Source organism: Plectropomus leopardus, chromosome 12, assembly GCF_008729295.1.
Source record: "Plectropomus leopardus isolate mb chromosome 12, YSFRI_Pleo_2.0, whole genome shotgun sequence".
Taxonomy (NCBI): Eukaryota; Metazoa; Chordata; class Actinopteri; order Perciformes; family Serranidae; genus Plectropomus; species Plectropomus leopardus.
Window position 1 is genome coordinate 5,529,920 of NC_056474.1, and position 18,529 is coordinate 5,548,448.

Genomic DNA, 18,529 nt, shown 5'->3' on the forward strand with positions numbered 1-18,529 from the left:
TACTGTTCAAATCTCATATGTAGAACCTTTAAAAATGACCCTGCTCGTATTGTGTCGTCAACATCATTTAAACTCGTACTATTTTATCTCTGCACACAGCTTTAATCCAGCATGCCATGTGCTATCTGTTCACCAACAGCTCTTAAACTTGAGCTGTCTGGCTGAATAAGCGACCTGAGGTGTAAGAAGACGAGGTACATACAGCTTCTATCCTTCCCCAACTCCCTTTTTTCTCCCTTTTTTTCCTTCATGGTTTTAACTCCCCCTTCTCTTTTTCCACTCACCCCCTCTGTGTTTTTCCTCATTTGCCCTGAACTACAGAAACAAACCCCTTCACCACCTCTTACACTCACTCTCTCCTCTTATTTTTCCTCACTTGTCTTTGGCTAAAACCACACGCTCACCTCTCATTCTTTTCTCTCTTCTTCCTTCTCTCTCTTAACCTGCTGACCCCATTCCTCCCCCTTTCTTTTTATCTCTCTCATTCCTCCTCACTTTTTCTCCCCCCCTCGTCTACAGTGAACCCCCCGGCCTCCCCTCTGCGCCACAACTCTTCCACTTTCCCATGACAGAACCAGGGGGCGGGAATCAAATGACCAGCTTCTCTCCCTTCACCTGGTCTCAGAGCTCGAGCTGTGAAAGAAAGCTTTGTCCCCAAAACCCTTCATCGCCTCCGGAGGTATGTCCTGTGTTGTCCATACAGGAAAGGACTTTGGTCTGACTGTAATTTTTGGGGCCCATGGGAAAAAGTGAGCGAGCAGGGGCCTTAACTTTCTTTGACATCTCCTCCCACATTTCGGTGAAAGCCAGTACAAGGAATTCAACAGAAACCAGAAAGGTGCTTAAATCGATTTATTTATTTATTTATTTATTTTTGTAATAGCGATTTGTCATGTGAAAACTGTGAAAGTTGCGATCAGGGTCCCATGTTGTGACCAGGGTTGGGGAAAAACTGAATCCCCCCCCCAAATTTTAATTGTAATCAGTTATTAATAATATTAATAATTATTATTATTTTATTTATATAGCACCTCACAGTTACTAAGAAAAATATGTAATTAAATTACAGTTACTAATCAAAATGTTGGAAATTACAAAGAGTTTACAAAAAAATAAGTAAAATGTGTGTGTATATATATATATATAAATATATATATATATATATAATCAAAGTAATGTAATAAATATATAATAAAACATTAATTCTGTTGCTTTACATCTGTTTGCCATGCAGGATTGCCTGTTGACAATGCGGGTCAGCAAAGCCGTTGAGATAAATTTGAGCGCAACATCTATGCACTTATTTTTATTTTTTTAGGTCTTTTCAGCTTTATTGCCAAGTTTAAAATATTTGTTATCAAAAATAATCTTATTTATTACATTACTTTGATTAAGTTATTAAAATAGATAATTTATTGCATTTTTAACAGGGTAATCTGTAACCCTTTTACATTTCAAAAGTAACCTTTCCAACACTGGTAGTGACACAGAATTATCACTTGAATCTGCAGCTCCACTCACCTTTAGGCAACTTTTTTAGAGTTTCAGCCTGTTTTTAGCTGTCCTGCCTGCAAACTGTACTGTTTCAGTTGACTCTCATATTGTTATTGGCTGCAGCAGGCAGCTTTTTCTCACATATGCAGTGTAGCTTTCAGCAACTAAAGAGCCAGATATTTCCCACACACGAGCATGTCAAGACCAAAAACAGATGTATGATAATATTGCTCTTTAACTGCTGGATGTACGTATGCAACTGTTTGCTTACAGGTCCACCGAATCAACCAAGCAGCAACCTCTGAAGCCAAAAAATAAAGCCAATGTGGAAATGCCCTAAGCTGTAGTTCCTCTAATGGCCACTTGGGGCTGGCTCCAGAAGTGAGTCAATCCCCGCTGACCCCAAGTTAAAATGCCCAACTTAACAAAAAAAACATATTTACACCCTGGTACAAAAAGAACAAAAACATTGTTTTTGTCTCTATATATAATTTCAACAGTCATGACAACTGTGCATGGGATGACGTTTTTACAACTCACTCATTTACATTTTTTAAGCTCAAAGAGTAACTAAACCCTCCACTTTTGGTTTGAGTGCCTTCTCAATGTGAAAAAAAAATCTCAATAAACGGACACAGCTGGGAGGGGGGCCCCTGCACACACACAACTAAAAAAAAAGCAGTTTGGGGATTTAGTTAGTTTTTAAAGTAACGTACCTCTGAAAGGCGTAACTTCAGTTTATGTGTCAGAGCTCCTTCACAGCTCCAACCTCTCGTCCAAATATAGTCACTTCTGGCTCCAAGATGGCGACGGCCAAACTTAAGGCCTCTAAATGGCTGCAACAAAGATGGGAGTAAGGATGAGTGTACAAAAGCATATTTATCTACAGTATGAGGATAAAGAGGAGAATAAACATATAAACAGTATCGTGAAGGGGATGTGTGAAAACCAAAGACCAGCAAGAACTGGGTCAGGGTCATCTAAAACCATTTTTGACCAGCTAAAACCAAATAAAACCAGCTTCCAGCATGAGATGGTAATTAGCTGGGTTTTTTCAGCAGGGGTGTGTCACTGCCAGCTGGCTAACATTAAGTCCATCCCAAGTCCTGACCCAGGTGGTGGGCATGTTTCCACACGCTAACAGCACTGGCCGCTGACTGTCAGCAAAGAAAACATGAAATAAAATAAAAGTCAAGACATTTCTATCACAAAACATAAATTTCACTACCTTTATATGGATAGCGCTTTGAAATACAGCGGCAAAGCTCACTGAGTCAATGGACCACCTGCCACCTGTATTTCATGTCTTTTTTTTTCTGAAGAATTAAGTGACAACCAGCTGACAAGCCTTCATGCAGCGCCTGCACCACACAATCAGACAAGCAGCATCATGACACAGCGACCCCTAGTGGCATGGAAGGGTCGTTGCAGTGACTCACAGTAATTATGTCTATTATTTTACACAGTCATGATATCAAATTAAAGGTGATCAAATCTTGTCCCTGCTGCGCCCAAGTAACCAAAAATATCCCTTATTGCAGATGAAAAATATTATTCTGACCCTTAAAAAGCAAATAAAAACAATTTTAAAAAATTCAAATGATACAACTTTGCAGGAAACATTTTCTCTTTACTAATCAGTTCAGCTATGGTGCTGCTGCTTTCACTGTTTAGATAAAGATTCACAAATATAAAAGGTTTGTGTACCTTTCTGCTTTTGTCTGGGCTACAGCCTGAAATAACACTGCTGTGCACTGCTGCTGTGAACAGACCATTGCAACCCGAGAGCAGAACCTGCACTGTAAAATTAGATCTTTATCCCTTTAGTCCTTATGTGTCAACACTCACAGTCTGCGCCGGGATGAGTTATTAGTGAGTGTTTCCACCACAAACGTGTCGGGGCCCCTTCATTTCTACATGCCGAGACCCACAGACTCACTGGGAGGAGTGACCCGGAACGAAACCCAGTAAGGCAGGTCAGATGTCTGTTTGACACGCGCTCCGCAGGGGGGACGGGCGGGGGCAGGAGCTGGGTCAGATAGGAAGCAGGTGGGATGAGGCATGATGAGGCACACCAGGCTGTATTTACAAAAGCTTTAAGACACACAAACCTACAGTCGGTGTGGCCTTTACTGCCCCCTTTTTATGCAGCGCTGTTTAACAGACACACATTTTTGTGTTGTTAGTTTTGGGTACTGAACCCCCTTAATGTTGCTGTGCTGTTGTAATATTGTCCTTACTGATCAATGATGCAGGATGCAATCCAGTACAATCAGATACTGATTATAAAAAACTTTTGTGATGATTTTCATACATTTTTAATGATTTATCAATAACTAATGTATTAATTTTATATCATGCACAAATGAATTCTCTCTACATACCAGTGTTACACATTTTATTATACTTAACCATTTGAAACCTTGAGCTTGATTTCTTTCAAAAACATGAGAGGAAGGCAATGAGCAATGACTGAAGCAATGATTTAAAAATTAGCAAGAAATTTGTAAAAAAGTATAACAAAATTACCTGACAATTACTACGAAAAAACAACAAATAACTAACTAACTAAATAAATAGTAAAAAACACAACAACAAAATAACAAAACAAAAACAAGGAGATGACCTGGAAAAAGTGCTCATAAATAAAAATAATTCAGTAACATATTTAGCTTTTTTCTTTTCTTTTTTTTCCAGACATTTTTTCACTAGCTTTCAAACATAATTTTCTTTTTTGTAACTTGTGTAACATTTCTTACCAAGGTGCTCATGTTTTTGAAAGAAATTGCACCAATTTGCTCACAGGTTTAAATATCTGTGAAGGATGTCTGACAGCAAGATTTAAGTGAGATTTCAAAGGGTGAGAGAAATATGTTATGGGACATGAGGTTAACACTAAATGATATACAGTAGGTATCCTAAATGTGCTGGTATGCTTAAAATCAAGCACTTTCTCTAAAGAACCATTGGGGGAGCTATTGGTGTATGAAAGGCCATCCCATCATAACCATTATAACATGCTGCCCTGGGTTATCACTGACGTTAAAATGCTACAGTGCGACAGTGCCATGAGGTGGTGCAAGTGTCTCAAGACAGTTAATATGACTCCACATTTACACAGAATTTTAACTCTTTTAACTACTTTGCTGACATGATCTTTGTTCCTCATTTCTTAGAGTCAAACTTCTGTATGTATAAAATTACTACTAATAAATGCAACTGGACTGTGATACATTACAGTCACTCACGTGTAAAACATAGACAGTCATAGAAAGTAGAAATAGCAAGTATGATAAACAGAAGAACAGTATAAGATATTATTTAAAATATTGAAAATATAGAATGTACAATATGTAAGGTGTGTAAAAATATAAAAATATGTGCCTTATGCTACATTACAATGTACAAAACTAGAATAATAAGGTTTAAAAATGTGCATTTTGCCACAATGTACAACACAATGCATACATAAATCTAAATAGGAATAAGAAATATTTACAATATGTAACTCACATGTTAAATTTATACTCAAGGGTGGTGTTAGTACGAGTAAATTGAGATACTTAAGAACTGCACAGTATTGCTGTTATTACTGAACGAATTATTGTACAGCTAAGACAGTGTTACAAAGAATGAGTGTACCTCTATTAATGCAAATACTGAGTGGTAACAAGACGTTTCTAACTATTCTAATTTTATAAACCCAGCTTGCACTTTTGGTGAAGATGATCAAATTTGCAAATGACCATGAATCACTGATACTAGAGTATAAAATTTACTTCAGGTTTTATACTCATACTAGTAACAGAGTAACTAAAAGTCAGAGGCCAATTTTTGTTTGATTTCTTCCAAAAATTAAAATATGTCTGAAAATACACATAAACACGAATCCAGTCAATTTTTCCTTTTGCAACAATTTATCATTGTGAAACTGAATGTTCCTCCCTAACCTACCTTAAAAAAATGAATTAAAAAAACAGGTCAAGACTGCAGCCTGAGGCTGATATGGCCCTCTGCCTGAAAACCTCCATCCACCCCATTTAATATGCAACTCAGTTTCATACAATATATGTAGTAGGGGGTCCCTCTTCTGTCCTTAGCCTGAAAAACATAAAATACCTCTTTTTCACATACTATGCATTAACACATACTGCATTTATTGAAAAGTCAGATAATGGCAACACAGACTGTATATAAAGAGGGTTATGGTTAACTAACCTTCTTTATATACAGTCCATGAATGATACACACACAGACTGATGAGTGTACAGTGTACCCACACTAACATTATCCTACAGATTTTATTCTTTAAAAAAATAGGAAAATTAAGTCAAAATGATAAAACAGTGTTAAGTATATTTTTGAGCTTAGAGTTTAAGGTTTTCAGGACTCCCCAAAAACAGAATGGTTAATAAACGAACATGTGTAAGCCAAGACATGATTTCGACAGCACTGTTATGTAAACTATTACAATTTAAACACAAGAGAGTGATACACACAAAAGCATTCAGAGACAATCGATCTGTTTCCTCATCTATAATTCAGCACTCTGTTCTCAATACTGTATAAACGTCATGAAGTGTGGCTGCTGTGAGAAGGGTCAGTGAGGATTCAGTTGTGCATGGTCCACGATGCTGTGAAGTACTGGAGTTATGGTAAATAAGTAGGGAGGCAGTAATCAAAGAAGTATTGAGATATTTTACTGAAGCGGTTCTTCCACACAAAAATACCCCATTAAGTAAAAGTCCTACATTCAAAGTCTTACCTACTTGACCCTTTACCCACAAACGGTAACAAAACTGGAGGGTCACATTTGAAGCCCCTCATGGGAAAAAGCTTGTGTTTTGTCAGGGCTGGTTTAGTTAGTTTTTTTTTTTTACATAACATATCTGACCTCCTAGCCTTTCTCACCCGAGTGTATCTTATCTGTGCTGTTTTTCCTTGATAAAAAGCAGATAATAACATGTTACACAAGGACACAGCATGTTTTAGAAATGCTGCACTGCAAACATCTGTGTGTGATAACATGAATAATAATAATAATTGAAATGGTTGAGCCTGGATTTAAAACAGGATGCAGGATTGAGGCAGATAAAGTTAGGTATTTTGAAGAAACACAATGAAAATGGGACTGCAGGAATAAACATAAGTACCACCAATCACACAGATATGCAATGTTGGAAACTAACTGCCCTGCAGACTCTAATGAGGCAAAAATATCAATAAAATTGGAATAATACAAAAATAAAAGAATACAATACCCCGTGAAAATATAATATGAAAACAAAATCAGTAATATATATTTCAAAGCATTTAAAATAAACAGTATGCTAGAATTAATTCATTTGAATATTTCATACGTTTTTGGGGTTGGAGGGTTTTCTAGATTTTTCTGCATTTTCTTTCCCCTTTAATACTTAAAGTAAATGCTCCTGATTACACCTACTTTCTTTAATTTAAGTAACACTTTGAATGCATTACATTTACTTGCAACAGTGTTCTCACAGTGTGGTATAAAGTAAAGGATCTGAATACTTCCACCACCACTGCTTGACATAAATCCAAAGTATTTTTCAAATTTCTATGCAAAAAGTCAAAATTCTGAATTTACATAAAAAGTGATACAAGATAAATACTGCCACTGGAGAAAAACTCACTGTTATCAGTGTTATTCAACATTTAAGGCTAATTGCCAATTTTCATTACATAAACACTCACATGCTTGATTATGTATAAACTTGAAAAAATGAATAATGCTGTCTGTATTTATTTTCCCACTTGTACCTACTTTGCTCCCATAATCCCCCATAAAACCCCAAGAATAACAAACACACACCCATGCACACACACACATAGATTTTTGTTCCAAATCAAAGTTTTGTAACTCTGTGAGAGTTTAAACTGTTGCAACATCATCTGGTTATTGAACTGCATGAACAAACACTAAAGCTGAATACATCCGACCTCTTTGGTAAGAGCTTTAAAATATTTTTTTATGCATTTTAACCAATGCAAGATGGCATTACGGTGATATTTAAAGCCTGAAAATAATGTTTTCTTGTGCTAGTGTTGCTGGTGAATGCTTTAAGTTACTGCCACATGACAAAGCCAATGTGATTATATGAAGTTTCACTTTGATTTGACCTGCAGAGAAAATGAAACTGCACTAGTGTCACTGTCAGGATCTTTGGCACATTTTCACCCTTTAAGCTTCTTGATTTTACATTTGAGTAAAGACATTATGTACACCTCATGTTTCCAACCTGTTCATGCCTAGAAGCTGCCAGTTTCTAAACAAGGAGGGATGCCGTGAGAAAGAAGCACCTGTTTAGCCTGCATGCTGATATTTGCCAGTTTCTCATTGGTCAAGCAGAGAGAGAAAACCAGCATAAATACAAACTGCTGGCAGCAGGTGAGTGTGGTTTTCTCGCTCTTCCAGGGAAAGCAATGAAGTTGTTCATTCTGGTGGCTCTGTTCGGGCTCGGCCTCGCCCAGCACAACCCCCACACCAAGCACGGCAGGACGGCCATCGTCCACCTGTTTGAGTGGCGCTGGGCGGACATTGCTGCAGAGTGTGAGCGCTTCTTGGGTCCAAATGGCTACGGCGGAGTTCAGGTATATACAGCTGAATCTTGGATAGCTTCTAAGTCTAGAGAGGGAGGACAATAGGTGGCATATTTTATGACATATCTAAAATGATGATGGCAACATGTAGTCATTATATATAGCACTATAAAGTACAAATCATAATTAAGTTTTAGATTGTGATTATACTAAAGAATGGGGAGGTGACTGCGGCTCAGGAGGTTGAGAGGGTTCTCCAGTTTCTCCAGTCTGCACGTCAAAGTATCCTTGTGCAAGAAACTGAACCCAAAATTGCTCATGTGTGATTGGCCCTAATGTTTAACTTAGTGGCAGGCGGCTCTTTGTTTGGTAGCCTCAGCAGTGGTGGAATCTAATTAAGAACATTTACTCAAGTACTGTTCGTTAATAAGAATTTGAGGTACTTTTACTTTACTTGGGTTTGTTATTTAAATTGAAGTTTCTGTGTAAAACCGCTAGAGCTGTAGTGTACATAGTAAGTATATTTTACCACAGTCTTCTGCCTGCAGATAATTCATGTGTTAAAAGTGAGAATGGCTGTGATGTGTTTCTGTTGCTCAGATCTCCCCTCCAAATGAGCACATTGTGCTGAACAATCCCTGGAGGCCCTGGTGGCAGAGATACCAACCAGTGGGCTACAACCTGTGCTCCAGATCCGGCAATGAGAACGAGCTGAGGGACATGATCACCAGATGCAACAACGTCGGGGTAAACTACAGTCATTTAGTGGAGGGCTTCAGGAACAATACTCCTCTGCGTTCGACACCACCTCGTAAATCTGCGGCCCTATACAAGACAACAAATTCTTACCAGATACATTGCATAACATTTGCTGCTTCATTCATCATGATCACATTGTTTTGTAAAACTAAAGACATTTTTAATGAATTAATGCCTCTGTCTTGAAGAATAATCATTCACTCTTTTATTAGCTGCTGTCTCTTGTTTATAGTTTAATGCTTCAGTTTCTGGACCACCAACATCACTGTGAACCAATAGCTTTGACGTATTCCTGTGACCTGAGAGTGAACTTAACGTGCCATAGGATAGAAGTGAACATGAGGACAGCTAATTATGGAGGTGTTGATTAGTTGTGTTGCACCCTTAATCCTGTATCTAACCATAGGTCAACATCTATGTGGACGCTGTCATCAACCACATGTGCGGCGCCGGCGGTGGAGAGGGAACCCACTCTTCATGTGGAAGCTGGTTCAGTGCTAACAGGAAGGACTTCCCCAGTATCCCCTTCACCCACTGGGACTTCAATGACCACAAATGCAGGACTGGCAGCGGCAATATTGAGAACTACGGTGATGCCAATCAGGTAATGAATTCTGTGAAGGTGCTTTCAGACCTAGATTTTCACTGCTTTGGTTCCAATCAGGGAACACAGAGTTGTTACAAAGTTGCGTCCAGTTAGTTTGTCTTCATTGCTGAATCTGAGCTATCACACAAGTACATGGACAAAAGATTTATTTTTATTTGGTCCACTTGTAAATGCTGCCCTGTTGCTGTTTTTGGTTGTTGAAATAAATGAAACTGGCGCTAGACCTCAGCCCATAATGCAAAGCACAGCGGACTACGGGAGCTGGTTCATGTCAAACAATGCATAATGCAACTGCTGTTGGTTGGAACACATTCTCACCAAAAACAAAGTTTGTTTATAACTGGAACACGACTACCTCTTCAAGAAGGAAGGTTTCAGCTCAGTTATTTGGTGCACAGCTGAGTCTGATTACTGTGTCCACACCTACCCAAACATACAACTTTTAGGGGGCAAACTCTCTCTTTTTCAACTTGATTAAATGCTGATGGATTGGTTAAAAAAACAGATTTGAGGTTCACTTGCGAGGAATGAAAAGCATTAATACTAGTCCAAATTAACTGGTAGGCAGCCCGTGTTTTAATCTTTGGGTTTTAATCTTTGGGCTCATGAGTCATTGGTGTCAAAGTCCAAGTTGAGATGCAAGTCTTGATTTTGTCAAATCAGGTCTAAAGTCATCAAATTTGTGAGTCGAGCAGAGTCCGAGTAGCGTAACTTGAGTCTACACATCTGCGTATTACCATCTTACATTTCATAGGACGTTTCCGTATTCAAGGATTCATACAAGGGACCGTTTCTACCACAATGGTGATTCTAAACCAGGATAAAGGATAAGTAAATTGTAATCTAAATGCTTATTTATGGCTCCAGGTGCGTGACTGTCGTCTGGTCGGTCTGTTGGACCTCGCCCTGGAGAAAGACTACGTCAGGGGCAAGGTGGCCGACTTCATGAACAAGCTGATTGATATGGGTGTGGCTGGATTCAGAGTAGATGCCTGCAAGCACATGTGGCCTGGTGACCTGTCTGCCGTCTACGGTCGTCTGCACAACCTCAACACCAAGTGGTTCCCTGGTGGCTCCAGACCCTTCATCTTCCAGGAGGTAAGTTGTTTTGAATGATTTTTTCTAGAAGCTTACAACACAACCATCAACTTACATTATACCGTAGTGTTAAAAACATCTACTGATTCATATTTCGTCATGTCTAGCGTCCCTTTCACACCTCTGTCTGTGATAGTTGTGTGTTTTACTGGTATAACTGGCTGAACCAAAAGGCTGGGTAATTTTGTTTAACTTGGAAGACATGCCCATAGCCAACATAGCAAGATATGATTGGATGACTACTAACTGCCAACACATGTTTTCCCAAACTTTTATTTATTTGTGGCAGTCTGAGTTGGGTCTAAAAGCTTTCATTTGCCTCATCCATTGATCTGATCAGTTCAGACTGGATCAAAAGACCAATTATTCACCCTGCTACTCAAACTAGTCAAACTGCTGATGAGGAAAAAAATAATTTGTGATGAGTTCTGTCTATGCTGCACTCACAAACTCACAAAAACATCTGAATTTAGATAGGGTACACATAAATTCAAATTCTGTGGGAAACACTGTACCATGACCAATATTTATGACTGATAGCGCAAAACAGCAGTCAACAGACTCGTGGGAAAATGAGCGCAGAACCAAGATGACAAACACATGCACACTGCAAGCGCTTGTTGTTAACCCAGAGCATATTACTAGTTGATGAGCACCTGTATAAATACAGGCAATGCTGATGCTATATAATGAAAGTGTTAAACTCAAAAGGCAAAGGTAGTAACTGGCAAAAACAGCCTGTTTTCTTAAACAATAACTGTGCTCAGTCTTCAACAACAACATTAATGTTTACAGGCAGAAATATGGTTCTTGTTATTGCTGAATCAAAAAAAAAAGATCTTACTTGTTGAATTACTTTTTGTTCATCCACAATAGTCACTGACATGGTGCAGGTAATCTAAACCATATCTGCTTTTAATAATATGAATGCTGTGGATTATGTGCTGATTTCCCCTTTAGGTTATTGATTTGGGAGGTGAACCAATCACATCCAGAGAGTACTTCCATCTGGGCAGGGTGACTGAGTTCAAATATGGTGCCAGGCTGGGAACTATCTTCAGAAAATGGAACGGCGAGAAGCTGTCTTATACCAAGTATGTGTGTTTTTGCCCGTGTGCCTGATTCATGATGTATTAGAATATTTATTTAACCCTGAGATCAATCCAATTTTCTGCATGAACTGTTGAATTGGACAAGTAGTTTCCAACTTGCAATGTTTGACAGAACTGACTAAAACTGGAGGAGTATTTTGTCCAAACTTGTATATTTTAGAAGTGAACTCCTCATTAGTGAAACTGTATTCTTGTGTTCAGGAACTGGGGAGAGGGATGGGGTTTCATGCCCAACGGCAATGCTCTCGTCTTCGTTGACAACCACGACAACCAGAGAGGCCACGGTGCCGGTGGTGCATCCCATGTCACCTTCTGGGACTCCAGGCTCTACAAGATGGCTGTTGGCTACATGCTGGCTCACCCTTATGGAGTAACCAGAGTAATGTCTAGCTTCCGCTGGAACCGCAACATTGTCAATGGAAAGGTAGATTATCCTTTTTTAGGAATAATGTTAAAATGTGAAGGTGAATTTGGAACTTTTTTTTTTTGTTAAACTTATTGATCCGTCATTATCTTGTAGGATCAGAATGACTGGATGGGCCCTCCCAGCCATGGTGACGGATCCACCAAGCCTGTGCCCATCAACCCTGACCAGACTTGTGGAGACGGATGGGTGTGCGAGCACAGATGGCGCCAGATTAAGTGAGTCCTCAGAAAGCAAGAGACAAGGAACTACTGACCTTACACTCACTTCTGCTGGGTCATATAGATGTGAAAACTATTTCCAATATTAATATTATTGTGTCATTTCTCCTTTTAAGGAACATGGTTACTTTCCGCAACGTCGTCAACGGACAGCCTCACTCCAACTGGTGGGACAACCAGAGCAACCAGGTTGCCTTTGGACGCGGTAACCGTGGATTCATCGTCTTCAACAACGATGACTGGTAAGAGCTATCTACTTTATACGAACGCCCTGAGAGGCAAGTGAGATGTTTTGGTGAACCATTTTCCAAGTCTGATTGAAATTGTTTCCTGTGTTTATGACTTAAGAACAGGTGAAAAAAAGTTTGGCCAGGATAACGTTTCTAAATAATAGCTTACTAACAGACAATTTATGTATCTCATGTGAAGAGTGCATGGAGAAATTAAAACTCGCCTGAGTAGTACAACAACAATTATCAAGAAAAATTATCCAACAAACAACTACAAAAAACCTTTTTTTTTCTCTCTATTTGTTTTCACGGATAAAAAAAAAGAAATGAGTATGTACAGCAAACACTTGAATTTAATGATCTGGAACAAAACGTTTTCCAAAACTGTTCCTGCCTGTTTCACAGATGAAAATAAATAAAGTTAGAAAAATAATCCTGGACAACTTTTTTTTTTAACCCAAGTTTCACAGATGTGAAAACAGTTTAGAAAGATTATCCTGACAAAACCTTGTTTTCATCTTGGCTTTAAGTCATAAACACAGTAGAGAAAACAAATTGGATTTGACTAGAAAATGGATCACCACTTTTTTTTTTTTTCATTTGCCTCTCTTTAACTCTAACTGATACTGACATAATACTGATTTCATCCCACTCAATTAAAGCAATAACCACATTAAACAAGTGTTAAGGACTGGATGAAGACGTATGTCAGCATCTTACTGACTGTTGGATATTAAATTAATTATGGCATAATCTCTTGTGATACATGTTTGGCTTTAAAACCTTTACTTCTGTTTTGTTTCTACCACTGCATAAAACATCCTTTCTTTCCCAAATTGACATCCTATTTGTTTACACATCCTGGTTGCAACAGGCTTTCACAGGAAATACAGAAAAATAAGAGAGCAAGATTCCCTCCGTTTGTTAACAAAGTTTCATGTGTGGCGGTTTTAAAAACAATATGTACCTTGTCTTCACCTTCAGGAACCTGGATGTGACCCTGAAACACTGGCATGCCCAGAGGCACCTACTGCGATGTCATTTCTGGCCAGAAAGACGGAGGCAGGTGCACTGGGAAGCAGATCCATGTTGCCTGTGACGGCCACGCCCACTTCCAGATCAGCAACAGAGATGAGGACCCCTTTGTTGCCATCCATGCTGAGTCCAAGCTGTAAAAACATCATGTACAACTTTGAATAAATCATATCGTTCAACTTAAATGATGAGCTTTTTTTATGGATACAATTTTAAAACGGTCAAATTATTTTTGCCACTGACTATTGGTTTACCTTGAACATGCAGATTGATAGAAGGGAAAGACTTTCATTTTGCATTTCTTAAATAATGTGCACTGTTGCATGTGTAAGCAGCATAAACAACCATAAAGTTACTCTTTGAATTGACTGCAGTATCACATGCATGGAAAACACTACAGGGACTAAGAAGTTTTGGTAATCGACTTTTCTACTACAGAGTAACCTCCTGCTGAGTGAAAAATTCAGTATCTTTCATTGATGCATTCACATGGAGAAAGAATGAACATAACGTCACAATTCCTGGTAAAGCTGTAAAAGCCTGTCGATTTCAAAGGACAAGAAATATTTTATGGGACATGAGGTTAACACTAAATGATATACAGTAGGTATCCTAAATGTGCTGGTATGTTTTAAATCAAGCACTTTCTCTAAAGAACCATTGGGGAGCTATTGGTGTATGAAAGGACATCCCATCATAACCATTATAACATGCTGCCCTGGGTTATCACTGACATTAAAATGTTATAGTGTGACAGTGCCATGAGGTGGCTCTCAAGACAGTTAATATGACTCCATATTTACATAGAATTTTAACTCTTGTATTTCGTGGCCCTCTGCGGGCCCTGCCCTCCCCCCCAAAGCTGATTGCTTTCAGTCATTGCTGGCGGAAAAAGGCTACAAGGCGGTGGCCATGATGATGAAGGCATTGAATGCGTCGTCACTGCTGCTAGCCTACCAGGCTGAGTTAGAGGATGAAATGTCAACCTCGCCTATTCCGGAGCTGTGGGACGAGCTGTGCATGGTTACAGACCTCTGCCTGCGTCTACACAGGTGCGCCGTCCAGGCATCGGGGAGAGCCATGGGCCTGATGATGGCGTAGGAGAGAGCTACGTGGCTAAACCTCTATCTATCTATCCTCTCCCAGAAGGAGAAAACTCAGCTCCTCGATGTTACAGTGGACCCGAAAGCCTTGTTCGGCCCAGCGATAGCCACCATCTAGAAACGTTGTGAGGAGAAGAAGAGGGAGGGCGAAGCATTGCAACTGTGTCTCCCCAAGAAAATCTCCACGGCCGAGTGAAGCGGAGGAGGGTCGGACCTGCAGAGAGCTCTGTGGAGCCCCAGCGTTGTCTCATAAGCACATACTAGTGTCCTTTCCTCTCAGTTCAATGTTCAATAAAAATGTTTTCAGGGGTGCACCCAGGATTCGAGCCGAGGGCACAGCCACATTTGTTCATAAAACATGTTAAAAACACTTAAAGACATTGAAAATAAAACAGGAACAGAATATGGCTGTGCAGCCGCACATGAAGCCACAGCCAGCCAGCCCCACTGCCTTATTGGGCAGAATGAGCGCTGTAGACGCTCAGTCGAACACGGCAGTGAGGCTGCATCTGGGTCTCGCCGCAATTATATTGGCGTGCTCTGCGCCCTTGGGAATGCATGGCGTTTCTGACTACAAGTGTTACCATGGAACGATCCTGGCAAGGAAAATTAGACGCCTTTCTCGCGGGCTGTGGTGCCGAACCGGCAGAACAGCGATTGGCACATGGAGCTCAGATGCAGTTTGTTTACATAAACTGCCCGGAACTTCGTTGCCTGGTGGCATATATCAACAGACTAGGGGGTCATCTGCAAATGTTGGCACACAGACTGATTGTGTGGAGTAGCTCTCGTCTGTTATCGCTGAGAGCCACGCACGTGCCGGGAATTTTGAACCGAGGGGCGGACTTGCTCTCCAGAGGCAATCCTCGCTACAAAGACTGGAACTCCACAGCGAAGTGGTGAACAGATTATGGGACAGATGCGATCAGGTGGAGATAGACCTCTTTGCATCAGAGGAGAACACGCAGTGTGCTCTGTTTTATTCCCTGACCGATCAGAGCGCCTCGATGGGGTTGGATGCGCTGGCACACGAGTGGCCGTGTGTCCTTCTGTACGCCTTTCCCCCATTAGAGCTGATCACTCCTACTCTCACCAGGGTGTGGGAGAGAGGTCTTTTGCTAAATCTGATAGCTCCCCGATGACCAGGGAAACACTGACTGCAGGGATATATCAGCTGCTGTTTGCCCACCATGGCTTCTGCCATTACGCAAAGATCTCCTGTCGCAAGCGGACGGGGAGATCTTCCACCCTCATCCAGAGCGCATGGCTTTGCCCTTGTACGGCTAAATCTAACTGTCTCAAGGCTTCCACACAGTGTGATTACCAATATTCAGTCACTCCTCTACGTGTTGCTCATATGATGGCAAATGGGGTGCGTTTGAGGAGTGCTGCGTTAGGGCTGACATTGTGGCTTTCCAGACTCCCGTGTCTGTCATTTTGACATTTCTACAGGGGCTGCTGGACAAGGGTCTAGCTTTCTCTACTGTCAAAGTGTGCTTAGCAGCTATATCAGCGTGCCACGAGTGCTTTGGGGATATAAAAGCAGGTTAACATCCCCTTATTTGTCAGTTTATGAAAGAAGCATGGTGCGTTCGGCCAGTATTAACGGCCCCGTGGGATCTATCTGGATGCGTTGTCACGCCCGCCTTTCAAGCCGTTGCAGCAGGTAGACCTAAAGATGCACTCCTTTAAAACGGCTTTATTGCTCACGCTGGCTTCTGCTAAGCGCATGAGTGACATTCATGCATTGTCGGTAAACCCATCATGTATGCAGTTTTCCGTGGTGACAAACACTGGATCATGGGGGCTATTGCTATGGCCTATAACAGCAAGCTGCTACCCCCCGTTGGTCTGCATGCTGACTCCACTCATGGGATGACCGCATCTGGGGCGTTATTTCAAGGTGTTTCTGTTGAAGAGGTATGTGTAGTTGTGCCGTAGGCTATGTCCCACACTTTCACCATATTCTTCAGGTTGGATGTGACTGCGCCTACACTGTCCCATACAGTCTTCAGCGTGGGTTCAGACTCAACTGTGGCAGTCTAACTGGCAGGGTTTTAATACCAGTCTTTGAGGTAAGCTTGTCTGGCAATACGGGAGTCTCTATATCCCACAGTGAGATACCGAAACGAGTGTTGAAAGAGAACTTTAGATGAAGAAATTAACCCTGGTTCTCTGAAACATGAGTTAGGTATCTCACTGGACCACCCCCCTTGCCTGGAGCAAAGAAGGATCATAAAGGATTCGAATTGCACAAATGCACCTGGAGGAGGCAAGGATGGAGGAGAGAGGAGGCTTCTGGAGGAGCACAGAGAGAGGGTACACTGGTGTATCCTACACGGAAGTATTTTATCGAGTGGACAGCTTACGGAGCTCCCCGAGGGCCATGGAGATTCTTCATTTGTGTTGTGCCGTATAAATGCCGCACCCCCTCATGCGTCTTTATTTATTCACACAGTTTATTCTCACAGTGCAAATTCTGCAGAGTCACTAAAGAGATACACAAATAATATCATAGGACACCATATGTAGCCTAATTTAATGTGCCGTCACCTCGTGTGTTCTAAAAACTAACAGTGAACAAGTGTTAGGATAATTAAATTGTAAGTGTTATGGCATCACACAAATCACCAGCTTATTTAATTTAGGCCTTTTCTTTTTTTAATTTACAGTACAATGAATGATGCACGGGTCAGGCCGCCCACCGGCTGACCCCTAAACATGTGCATTAATCAATGACCCGAACCCAACCCGCACACACTGAAACTGTCTGATAATAACACACCTTGGCTCTTTTTTATCTCATTTACAGTAAATATTACGATGAACGTGTTTTCTACATAGTACATTCATACAGCAAGTTCTTACCCATCTTTTATGTGATTACATCTTCAGTATAATCTCACACGGACAGCTTATATCCTCAGAGGTTTGTTTATGAAATGATAGTGTACATTTAATAAAGCCTGTTCAGTGTGGACACAGAGACGCTTCCTTGATATTAAAACACGCTGTTAGACTTTTGTATTTGCAGAGGGAAATATTTTTACTGGACATTATGACCGGAGAAATTAATCCTAAATATGTAGAACAGATGTTCCTGCTCAGATGCAGAATAACGCAGCGCAGCAGCTGATGATGAGGCTGCTGCTGTGTGACAGAGATGGAGAGAGAGGAGAGGACGAGGGGGTGGCAATGTTTTTTTTATTTTAATTATTAATAAATTACTAAGAATACTGCTTTGCTCTGTCACTTTATGACCTGCCCACCCAAAACCTGCGATATTCTTTAATAAGCTCGCCCAAAACGACCGACCCGCGCAGGGAGAGGGAGGTGGAGGGGGCACCTGCTAATACATCCATGGCTGCGAATCATCACTGACACACATTCTTACACAGAGAGACTGTGTGGTGTATAACTGTTCAGATATTAATGCAACGAAATAAATGGCTTTAATAATCCCTATTAGACTATAAAGGAATATTAAATGATGAGTAATAATAGACCTACTATAGGCGACCAATAATCAGCTGTTAAACAATTCACATAAGTGAATGAAGACATCCTGTGTAGTATTGACCTACTTTTTGCTGTCTTGTAAGGTTCTGAAATGGTTCTTTAATAAGGGCTCCCTGCTTGTCAGTCTGGCAGGTGATCAACTGTACAGTCATCTGTTACTGACGCCACTTCAGACTGATAAACCTAAAGTTACTGGCACATGACAAAACCAGTGTGACTGAAGTTTCATTTTAATTTGACCTGAAGAGAAAATGAAACTGCAAAAGTGTAACTGTTGGGATCTTTGGCACATTTTCACCCTCTTTGAGCTTCCTCTTTTTACATTTGAGTAAAGACATTAAAACAACCTCATGTTTCCAACCT

General features: G+C 40.5%; 1 protein-coding gene across 1 annotated transcript; it reads left to right on the forward strand.

Annotated features, from left to right (window-relative positions):
• The first annotated feature begins 660 nt into the window (after positions 1-660).
• LOC121951811 (alpha-amylase-like) lies at positions 661-13,729 on the forward strand. The gene is given in 11 exon segments (XM_042498292.1): positions 661-679; positions 7,934-8,109; positions 8,659-8,805; positions 9,224-9,421; positions 10,292-10,522; positions 11,483-11,616; positions 11,836-12,058; positions 12,155-12,276; positions 12,396-12,521; positions 13,494-13,512; positions 13,514-13,729. Coding segments are annotated over 10 exon segments (1,539 nt in total). The 5' UTR covers positions 661-679; positions 7,934-7,941; the 3' UTR covers positions 13,685-13,729.
• The last annotated feature ends 4,800 nt before the right edge of the window (positions 13,730-18,529 follow it).